The sequence below is a fragment of the Protomyctophum parallelum genome, assembly GCF_964188405.1.
Source record: "Protomyctophum parallelum genome assembly, chromosome: 7".
NCBI lineage: Eukaryota > Metazoa > Chordata > Actinopteri > Myctophiformes > Myctophidae > Protomyctophum > Protomyctophum parallelum.
Window position 1 is genome coordinate 28,316,184 of NC_139705.1, and position 11,128 is coordinate 28,327,311.

Below are 11,128 nucleotides of genomic sequence, written 5' to 3' on the forward strand. Positions count from 1 at the left end.
TGATGATAACAATAACAACCCATAGGATGCATATCCATACCTGATGATAACAATAACAACCCATAGGATGCATATCCATACCTGATGATGACTAACAATAATAACCCATAGGGTGCATATCCATACCTGATGATAACAATAAGAACCCATAGGATGCATATCCATACCTGATGATGACTAACAATAATAACCCATAGGGTGCATATCCATACCTGATGATAACAATAAGAACCCATAGGATGCATATCCATACCTGATGATGACTAACAATAATAACCCATAGGGTGCATATCCATACCTGATGATAATAATAACAATAATAACCCATAGGGTGCATATCCATACCTGATGATAATAATAACAATAAGAACCCATAGCGTGCATATCCATACCTGATGATAATAATAACAATAAGAACCCATAGCGTGCATATCCATACCTGATGATAATAATAACAATAAGAACCCATAGGGTGCATATCCATACCTGATGATAATAATAACAACAATAAGAACCCATAGGGTGCATATCCATACCTGATGATAATAACGAGAGACAATTATACAATTATGTAATACAAAATAACTAGAAAGATGCAATCCTGCGGAATTGTGAGTGTGGTTGCCTATCTCTACAGGAATATTGCTCAATTAGAAGAGTTGAGTTGGGTATGATGTCACCGTATACTATCCAATCAGATGAGGGCAAAGCGCACAAATGCCTTGGGAAGAGTTCCCAATCGCTAGCCAATCGGAGGGGAGAATAGAGAGTTATTGCACGATTTCAACATTTTTAAACGTTTTTTTCTTTTAATGATTTAAACGTTTTCAAGGATTTACAAGCTAAGGTGCAATAACAATAGTATGTTTGCCTATAAGTAACCATACTAGTCTCTGGGTGGAACGTCCCAGCTGCAGATTTAGTTTTGAGCAGCACTATAACCCCTCCATTGCATGGCTTTAGTTTTGAGCAGCGCTATAACCCCTCCAATGCATGGCTTTAGTTTTGAGCAGCGCTATAACCCCTCCAATGCATGGCTTTAGTTTTGAGGGGCGCCATAACCCCTCCAATGCATGGCTTTAGTTTTGAGGGGCGCCATAACCCCTCCAATGCATGGCTTTAGTTTTGAGGGGCGCCATATCCATTCCAATGCATGGCTTTAGTTTTGAGGGGCGCCATAACCCCTCCAATGCATGGCTTTAGTTTTGAGGGGCGCCATATCCATTCCAATGCATGGCTTTAGTTTTGAGGGGCGCCATAACCCCTCCAATGCATGGCTTTAGTTTTGAGGGGCGCCATATCCATTCCAATGCATGGCTTTAGTTTTGAGGGGCGCCATAACCCCTCCAATGCATGGCTTTAGTTTTGAGGGGCGCCATATCCATTCCAATGCATGGCTTTAGTTTTGAGGGGCGCCATAACCCCTCCAATGCATGGCTTTAGTTTTGAGGGGCGCCATATCCATTCCAATGCATGGCTTTAGTTTTGAGCAGCGCTATAACCCCTCCAATGCATGGCTTTAGTTTTGAGGGGCGCCATAACCCCTCCAATGCATGGCTTTAGTTTTGAGGGGCGCCATATCCATTCCAATGCATGGCTTTAGTTTTGAGGGGCGCCATAACCCCTCCAATGCATGGCTTTAGTTTTGAGGGGCGCCATATCCATTCCAATGCATGGCTTTAGTTTTGAGCAGCGCTATAACCCCTCCAATGCATGGCTTTAGTTTTGAGGGGCGCCATAACCCCTCCAATGCATGGCTTTAGTTTTGAGGGGCGCCATAACCCCTCCAATGCATGGCTTTAGTTTTGAGGGGCGCCATATCCATTCCAATGCATGGCTTTAGTTTTGAGGGGCGCCATATCCATTCCAATGCATGGCTTTAGTTTTGAGGGGCGTCATATCCATTCCAATGCATGGCTTTAGTTTTGAGGGGCGCCATAACCCCTCCAATGCATGGCTTTAGTTTTGAGGGGCGCCATATCCATTCCAATGCATGGCTTTAGTTTTGAGCAGCGCTATAACCCCTCCAATGCATGGCTTTAGTTTTGAGGGGCGCCATAACCCCTCCAATGCATGGCTTTAGTTTTGAGGGGCGCCATATCCATTCCAATGCATGGCTTTAGTTTTGAGGGGCGCCATAACCCCTCCAATGCATGGCTTTAGTTTTGAGGGGCGCCATAACCCCTCCAATGCATGTTGGCTTTAGTTTTGAGGGGCGCCATAACCCCTCCAATGCATGGCTTTAGTTTTGAGGGGCGCCATATCCATTCCAATGCATGGCTTTAGTTTTGAGGGGCGCCATATCCATTCCAATGCATGGCTTTAGTTTTGAGGGGCGCCATAACCCCTCCAATGCATGGCTTTAGTTTTGAGGGGCGCCATATCCATTCCAATGCATGGCTTTAGTTTTGAGGGGCGCCATAACCCCTCCAATGCATGGCTTTAGTTTTGAGGGGCGCCATATCCATTCCAATGCATGGCTTTCCCAAATGACATCATGTGGCAGTCTATTGACTTTTTTTTAGCTTTCGCCTTTATTTTATTTTATAGAGGGATAGGCATACAGTAGGCTGGCGGGAAATGGGGAGAGAGATGGGGGGTTGACACGCAGTAAAGGCCGTCGGGATCGGGAGTCGAACCCGCAGCACACTGCCAGACTGGATTACCAGCCAAGGTGCCCGCGGACCTTCAACATCAACATTCAACATGCGTGTTGTGTGCACCCAAAAATCGGGTACATTTTGTTCCCCCAGTGGTGGAAATGATTATGTTGCATAAGTTACCAACCAGCTTATAGGAGGGAGTCGGGACCAGGAATATAACATGGGTCATATACGTTAGATGTTTAGTATTGTTTACACTCTTATATCAGCATATGTGCATTTTAAAGTTATCATGGCTCATTAACCTCGGTAGCACTGCCATAATTATTACTGTGATAGTGTTATCGTTGTCTCAAGTCCATGTGAGACTGAACAACACTGTGACTGTGGTCAGGCCTTTAGTATACTGTAGGTGAGTGAGGGATTCTCAAAGTGGGCACCTTGACGCAAGTCAAGGGGTGAATGCTCAGAATGCTTTGGTAATATTAGGAATCCAGTAATGTCACTTCATGCAGTTCAACCACTTAGATCTCTATACGGACCCGGGTTAAATTGAAGTCAATTAAAGTTTATTGAAAGGAATGAAAATACACCTGCACACTGTGTATCTGCTCGGTACATGAGGTTTTTTTTTTAATAAGGCAACGTTTCGGTCCCTCTGGACCTTCTTCAGGCATGATGCATTGATGCCTGAAGAAGGTCCATGAAGGTCCAAAAGAAATAACTCATGTACCAAGCAGTGTATTTTCATCCCTTCCATTGATGTCCACTGGCCTACGCACCTGTACATAGTTGCATACGCCTGATTTCTAGGTGTGTGAAAGCTTTTTCCTACAATTACATTTTATGTAAGTGTAAAATCACAACAAGTTGTCTCAAGACACTTTACATATAGAGCGACAAAGCGCTGTCGGCACGTTTATTTTCTGATTTATGGAGTGATAAGAAGATATATCTAAAATCCTGCTGTAATTTGTTTCGTCTCTAATATCCTAATAATAATAGAGCGAATGTCTGAATGTCTGTCTGTCTGTCTGTCTGTCTGTCTGTCAGAAACAAACACTTATCTCCTCATTGCCTGCACCAATCGCTCCCACTTTTCACACAGGCATTGACCATAATAATATGGAGGTCTTAACGAAGCCATTTTTCCAATAAGATTAATAATGAATTTATTAGTGAATAAAAACCAGTTTATTTGTCCGTGCTCTATCTCCGACCGAGCCACACTATTAGCACACATCTCTCCATGCCAAAATAAATCTGCACGCTCCCACAATCCAGCTAGGCTACTTTTTTACCGACGCAACTGTCGTATTTACTGTACAGATATTGTTTTTACATCACCACACGATCATGGAGAATTGTAACTTGAAGAATTGTGTGCCTGTGGAGGGGGTGTGGGACGCATAATTCGATAGGTCACCGTTTGTAGTGTGACGTAGGAAGCGAAACCCAGCCCCGTCGGAGCATCTGTTCTGTGTCCGTGTTGGATGTGAATGACCAGCGACACACAGCCAGGACTGCAGCCGCTCCGAGGACACTGTTTCTGGGCTTATGATCAGTGACACACAGCCAGGACTGCAGCCGCTCCGAGGACACTGTTTCTGGGCTTATGATCAGCGACACACAGCCAGGACTGCAGCCGCTCCGCCGCTATATATAAATGCACCATTTACACTGTCCGCCCCCTCCTCAACCACCTCCTTCGCCGTGCATTACATGGGCTACATGCACGCTCAAAGCCTGGACACTGACAACGACAGCTTACAGCCCTGCGCGCACCCAGCGTGGCTGCGTGACACACTGAACAGCACGATAACAACGGAATGCTTATCTGTCGGGGTCTCGGGGTGGCCAAATGGAGACGTTTGGAGAAGACAGATCCCGTGCCGTCGGAACAACACAATGACAAAATACATACAGACAGATGCAATGACAACGACACGTTCCTAAATCACACAAAACATCTCATTCTTATCCTGATTATATAAAGAACAAACTACAACTTGCTTTGAAGCCCAAAAAGCCAACCTCCGTGTTCACCGTTTAATAGCTTATATCTCCACGGGCAGCAGACGGTGAGCGGTTAGGGACCGTCTACAAAGTGCAACACCGACCTTGAAAATATTCAATAACTTCCATTTATAGGCAGAATATCACCACCATATTTACATCACACATCAATGGTGTACTTATGATTGTACTACAGCATTTAATTAGCCTATACTTTAGTGCCCAACCCAACTTCCCAAGACCATCTGTAAACAATTCCCCCCCCTATCAGTAATGTGATCTATTACATCACACACTGAACATGATTTGCTGTTTGCATATATTCAGAACGGGTAAGGACTAGTGTCAAATAAAGAAACAATACTTTTTAACCTGGCTTTATCCATTTTCAGATTTATTGCCGAAATGCATATGCCTATGCAAATTATTGCATATAATGCCTGATTTGCAAATGTATCATTTCAGAAAACGTGTAATACAAACATTCTTAGTCTCAATGCAAGTAATCAACTTGAGAAGTTTATTTGTGATAGCTATTAGTTCATTATTTTACCCATTGCACCTGCCATGTCTAACCCTTAAAAGCCGTGTTATTTGTGTTGTTTTGATTGATTGATTGATTGAAATATTTATTAACAGTTTGTAGAATTTACAGTACATTTTAAGCACAAACTCAATACAAAGACTGTCAACTGTGAGTGGACGACCCAATTAAGCATTACACTTGTTTACAACAGGGTCCACATTGTTCAATTCATCAAAACATTTAAAGACATACAAACATTTAGAGACATACAAATAGACATTTCTATGTAGCTATTTGTTACATAATATTACATAATATTAACCACCATGTCTGCATGCGTGTGTGGAAACATTGCTGGATCCACACTAGCTCCACCTTAAGTGGAGAAAACATGTGGTGAACTGGAACTCTTACAGGTCAGAAACGTGTAGTCTTACATAACAGACAAGTAAAAAAAAAAATCAGTGGTGGAAAAAAAGTACTCAAATGTTTTACTTAAGTAAAAGTATCAATACGGCGATATGAAATAAATGATCAAGTAAAAGTCTAGAGGAAAATATATACTATAGGCCTAGGCCTACAAAAGTATTAATTGGTATTTTCAAAATATACTTAAAGTTACAAAAGTAAGAGTACCCATTATTCAGTATGTCCTATTTCACTTGTATTCAAATGTATTAAAAACTAATCCTTTGAAAGTAGCCGATCTACAAGCTCACAGTGTGTGTGAGCTTGTAGATCTGCTATTTTCAAATGGCCGAAATGCATATACACGTAGGGCTGAAGTGGTTAATTATTATTGCCATTTATTTAAAGGATAGCCCCTTGACATTCATCATCTCGTTTTAGAGGGGGTCCTCATAATGCATGTTTTACCTCGTAATGCATGTTTTGTAACAATAAACAAAATCCACAAGTTAACTATAGTAACTAAAGTTTTCAAATAATCGTAGTGGAGTAAAAGTACAATATTTTTCTGTGGTTGACTAGTACAGTACTTGAGTAAATGTAATAGATATTTTCCACCACTGGTTTTATTGGTAAAAAAAAAATAAAAAAAAAATAGCCTAAGTGAACTTGAATAACTCTTGAACATAGATACATATCTACATATGTAGATACATAAAAAATAAGCAGCCATAGTTACTATTAAAAGCAAGCTTTATAATTGTTACTATTAAAAACAAGCTTGATAATTGTGCCAATAACACTCACAGCATGAAGAGAGAGAAGGCGATGGCTATGAGAGTCCAGGTCTCGATGGAGAAGTCTGGGACGAACCACATGATGTTGTCCTGATCTGATTCTCTCCTCTCCTGAGCCCTGCAGAGTTGAACAACAACTGCTATAGGAGACCTGTCCCTCTCTGCCCCCAATCACTGCAACAATACTGGGCCGGCCCCCACGTGCCCAAATATGGAAGCATCACGTGACTGAGCGCTTCTTGCTTGTTGCTTCCCACACTGGTGTGTACTTACACAAAGATTTGTTTGAGATAATCACTACTGCATTGTTTGTTATTGCAGTCTATAACCTATACTGTCCTACTGCTACTATGAAGTTATTTAGTATTTATTATTATGTCAGTGCTTGCTTTTCCAAACGCAGAGGCACATTCTTTCTATAACTACCTGTTTAACCCTGCAAATAGCCCAATTAAAATAATGTTATGTAAGTAATGGATATTTCAGACATGACACAACATGTCTGTTTGCATTGTGTTGTGTGCACAAATGTCACTGTCCCCCTCTTCACTACAGTAACCAACTCATATCAAGGGTCAACGCTCAGATATACTTTCAACCTTTTTTTCATTCTTATATTGTGTTCATGTCAAGTACCCCCAAACGAACCCCATCTAAAAAATATATTGTGTTGCTTTCAAGATGCTATGTTAACTAATTCTACTTGAACCCCCTCAAGGACCCCTGGGGGTCCCCGGATCCCACTTTGAGAACCACTGCTCTTGTCCATTAAAGGGGAACACTGATTTCACTGAGAGTAGGGGCTGTATTTTGCGTGTCTTAAGTACCAGGTCTTATTACCTAACTTGAGTAAACTAAAGACCTGGAGGCGTGATCAATGCTCTTTGGCCACTCTGAATAGCCAAATGGCATTGATCACGCCTCCAGGTCTTTAGTTTACTCAAGTTAGGTAATAAGACCTGGTACTTAAGACACGCAAAATACAGCCCTAGGTCTCTATAGCAGTGGTTCCCAAAGTGGGGTCTGGGGACCCCCAGGGGTCCTTGAGGGAGTTCCAGGGGGTCCCCAGCTAAATGATAGTTTGTAACCAAATGGACCCTTATGGGTCTGTAACTCTGAGAGTGTACAAATGTAACCAATTGGACCCTCTCAGAGTTAAAATTAACATTGATTTTACAAATTGGGGCCATTAAATGGGGTTTCCGTGGGGGTCCTTGAAATTGAACGGGTTGAGAATCACTGCTAGAGCCGTAAAAATCTTCTCTCATGGGGCCCCTGTCATAAGCCTTTATTGCCATGACATGTAAACATTTTAGGAATTTGGTGAGGTGGACAGCAGAGTGCAGTTACAAGAACAACATAGTGCAATGAATAGTGAATAAATATAAAGTGCAGAGAGTTCAAGTGTTCAGGTCAGTCAGCACAAGTCAGTGCATTTTACTCTGAGTGGGGGTGGAGGGAGGATAGAAGGTGGTCAGGGGGAGACACCAGCAGCATTGAGGAGCCGGATAGACGTGGGGAAAAAGCTGTTTGAATGTCGGGCCTTCACAGTCTTTAGGGACCGCAACCTCCTGCCTGAGGGGAGTGGGGCAAAAAGACTGGGGGTCAGCCATGATCTTCCTGGCCCTCCTCAAAGCCCTACTCCTAAACAGGGTCTCAAAGGGGGGCAAAGGGTAGCCAATCACCCTATATTTTTCAAATGGGGGACCGTGGGCTAATTAGTGTCAATTTGGGGGTCCTTGACAAGAAGAAGTTTGGGAACTGCTGCTCTATAGGGTGTGTCAGTACATTCATCCACGTCATTTCTTCTCAGAGCGTGGTCCGGCTCACTCACAGGTCACAACACAGATTTGTCAAGTCATGCAAAGTTTAAGGTCTCCATAAAAGGTGCGAGTGACAACGGACTAGCAGTAGGCTGTAGGTGAGCCGTTCCTTATCACAACAGATTAGAGATCTCGGGCGGACGTCGTTATCAGTCACCGGACCTGTTCCACCTGTCACCTGCACACCAGGGTCAGGACGTTGTGACGTCACTGATGACCTGCACGCTCTTTGAGTGTATGTGTTCAGAATTCAGATCATGGATTAGTAGAGGTCTGAGAGGCCTGGGCCGTGGCTCAGCAGTCCAGGCACCTTGGCTGGTAATCCAGTCTGGCAGTGTGCCGCAAGATCGGACTTTGATCGCCAAGGTTTTGCTCGCTGTGTGTGAAAGGCTCTGCGAGATGCTATAGCGCCGATAAAAGTGCTCGCCGGCCACGCCTTCCCATTTCAGAAAATCTACAGGGTTGATATTTGGCTCTGTCGCCGACTGGACATCGTACAGTATGAAATGGGTTCCGACCGTGTCCTGAGAAGTCCTGTATTGCAGCCAATGAGAGCACTCACAGACACTGTCTGTCTGTCTGTCTGTTGGTCATCGACTGTATCGATAGATTATCAGATGATAATAATATAACCTTTATTCATTGGGTAAATACCTGTCCTGTGTCGTACAATGGTAGCTATATTAGCCCAACTAATTTCACTCGAATAATATTGTGTGTGTGTGTGTGTGTGTGTGTGTGTGTGTGTGTGTGTGTGTGTGTGTGTGTGTGTGTGTGTGTGTGTGTGTGTGTGTGTGTGTGTGTGTGTGTGTGTGTGTGTGTGTGTGTGTGTGTGTGTGTGTGTGTGTGTGTGTGTGTGTGTGTGTGTGTGTGTGTTTAGGCAGCGGTGGCCGAACGGTTTGCGGAGCGGTCTTGATATCGGAAGGTCGCTAGTTCGTATCCCCGGACCGGCACGTTAAAATTACCACCGCTGAGGTGCCCTTGGACAAGGCATTGAACCTCTACCATGAAATGTTCTATGAGCAGGGCCTGGCTTAGCCCTCCAAGCAGAACCCAATGGTACTGAAGTTTCTGACTTTTTGACGACACAGACCATTGGGTCCTGTTGCAGCAGTATCCTGCCACCTGGTACGCAGCCATACATGAAACATAAACAACGTGTTTACGGCCTGTCTGCGCTCTTTGACGACATTTTTTCGTGTGAGGGTTTCTGAATATGTGAAGTATAAGTACCCATACATGCCGCTGCGAATATCTCCTGTGGCGCGGAAGCCGTTAAGTATTTTTAATCTATGTTTGACCGATTTGGTCGCTTTGATTCTTCTCTTCCTTCCTTGTTTATTGACACCTCATTGTACCGCCTATCTGGCTAGCTAGTGGCGCTATAGCTATGACAGAGCAGATCAGAGGCAGGGACGTAGCCGGCACAAGCCAACCGCACACCGGGAGGCGGTACAATAAACGGTAAACAAACAAGAAGAAATAAAGCGACCAAATCGGTCAAACAAAGATTAAAAATACTTAACGGCTTCCGCGCCACAGGAGATATTCGCAGCGGAATGTATAGGTACTTAAAGTTCCCGAATTCAGAATAACGCAAACAAAAAAAGGCTGTCAAACGCCACAGATTCGGTCTTAGAGAGCATGTTTATCATCCGCATTCCAGAATTCCCATACGGAAATATAGTCATGAACAGGGACCCTACATAAAACTCATCAAAATTTCAGAAAAGCTTTATGTAGGGTTCCGAGAGGGGCTAGGCCTGGCTGTAAACAAGTTCTTGAGCTTAGTCCAGACACACACACACACACACACACACACACACACACACACACACACACACACACAGACAGACTTGGTGCATTTATAGTTAAGATAGTTCAATGTTGAAAATGAGTGGTAGCCTATTCCCCTTTAAACCTCAATCCAGATTTCACTGAGAGTATAGGCTTCACAGAGCTCACTCGACACAGATTTGTCAAGTCATGCAAAGTCTAAGTTATCCATAAAAGGTTACAGTAGTAAAACATGCAATTTAAGTTAATCAACAACCAGGCACTGACAACTAAGAGCCCTTTTTTGTTTGTGGTACAGTATGAATTTCACATTATTGACATAATCAAGTGTTTAGGCCTACTTTATATTGAACATCATAGAATGCAGCGAATGCTTTGTATAGTTAGTTTGGGAAATAGATGTGTATTTCTGCAAGGCATATAGGCCTAGGGGTTAAATGATGCCTGGAGCATTTTACATAGACATTTGCACAAGATCGAGTGACCACATTCTTATTTTTTACCTCTATGATGATTTCCTGTTTTAGCCTGCCTATAGGCTATATAGAGTAGCCTATATTTGTATGTCTCTAATTGTTATGATGAATTGAACATGGTGGGCCCTATTGTAAACAAGTGTAATACTTTATGGTGTCGTCCACAGTTAACAGTTTTGTATTGAGTTGTGCTTGAAATGTAGGCCTACTGTAATTCTCCAATCTGAACAAATTAATCAATTATCAATCAATCAAAAACAGCTGGCTAGCATAGGCTATATTTGTACGTCTTTAAATGTTCAGGTGAATTGAAAATTACTCTGATGTAAACAGGTTTTATTCCCAGTAGCAGTTTTTATACTGACTTGTGTATTCAGTGACAGTTACACACCTTCTCCACCAGGCGGCGAAAGACAACAGTGCTTGGATCCTGCTTGTAACATTTTGATCCAGAAGTAAATGCGTGTTGTTCATTTTTAGATGGTGGGAGCATGCACCGTCCGTTGCTCTCGTTTGCTCTTTGTCGACTTTGTGCCTAAAGTTTACACATTAGACGTTATTATACAAATATATTACAGTAGGAACAGAAAGCTTGGTGAAAATGTCTCCTAAAGGAGGTAAAAGGAGTCAAATGAAGTCTGTACGGCTGAAGATAAATGAACACATGACGTCGGTGGGAGAG

The 11,128-nt window shown here is 42.9% G+C and overlaps 1 protein-coding gene across 1 annotated transcript in view; it reads right to left on the minus strand.

The window, feature by feature from the left end:
• Positions 1-6,495, minus strand: part of LOC310861133 (cytochrome P450 3A30-like) — a 20,334-nt gene extending 13,839 nt beyond the window's left edge. The window contains exon 1 of the mRNA XM_083768467.1: positions 6,361-6,495. Coding sequence (XP_083624593.1) covers positions 6,361-6,431 — 71 coding nt within the window. The 5' untranslated portion in view covers positions 6,432-6,495. The remainder of the gene's footprint in view (positions 1-6,360) is intronic.
• Positions 6,496-11,128: the final 4,633 nt, after the last annotated feature.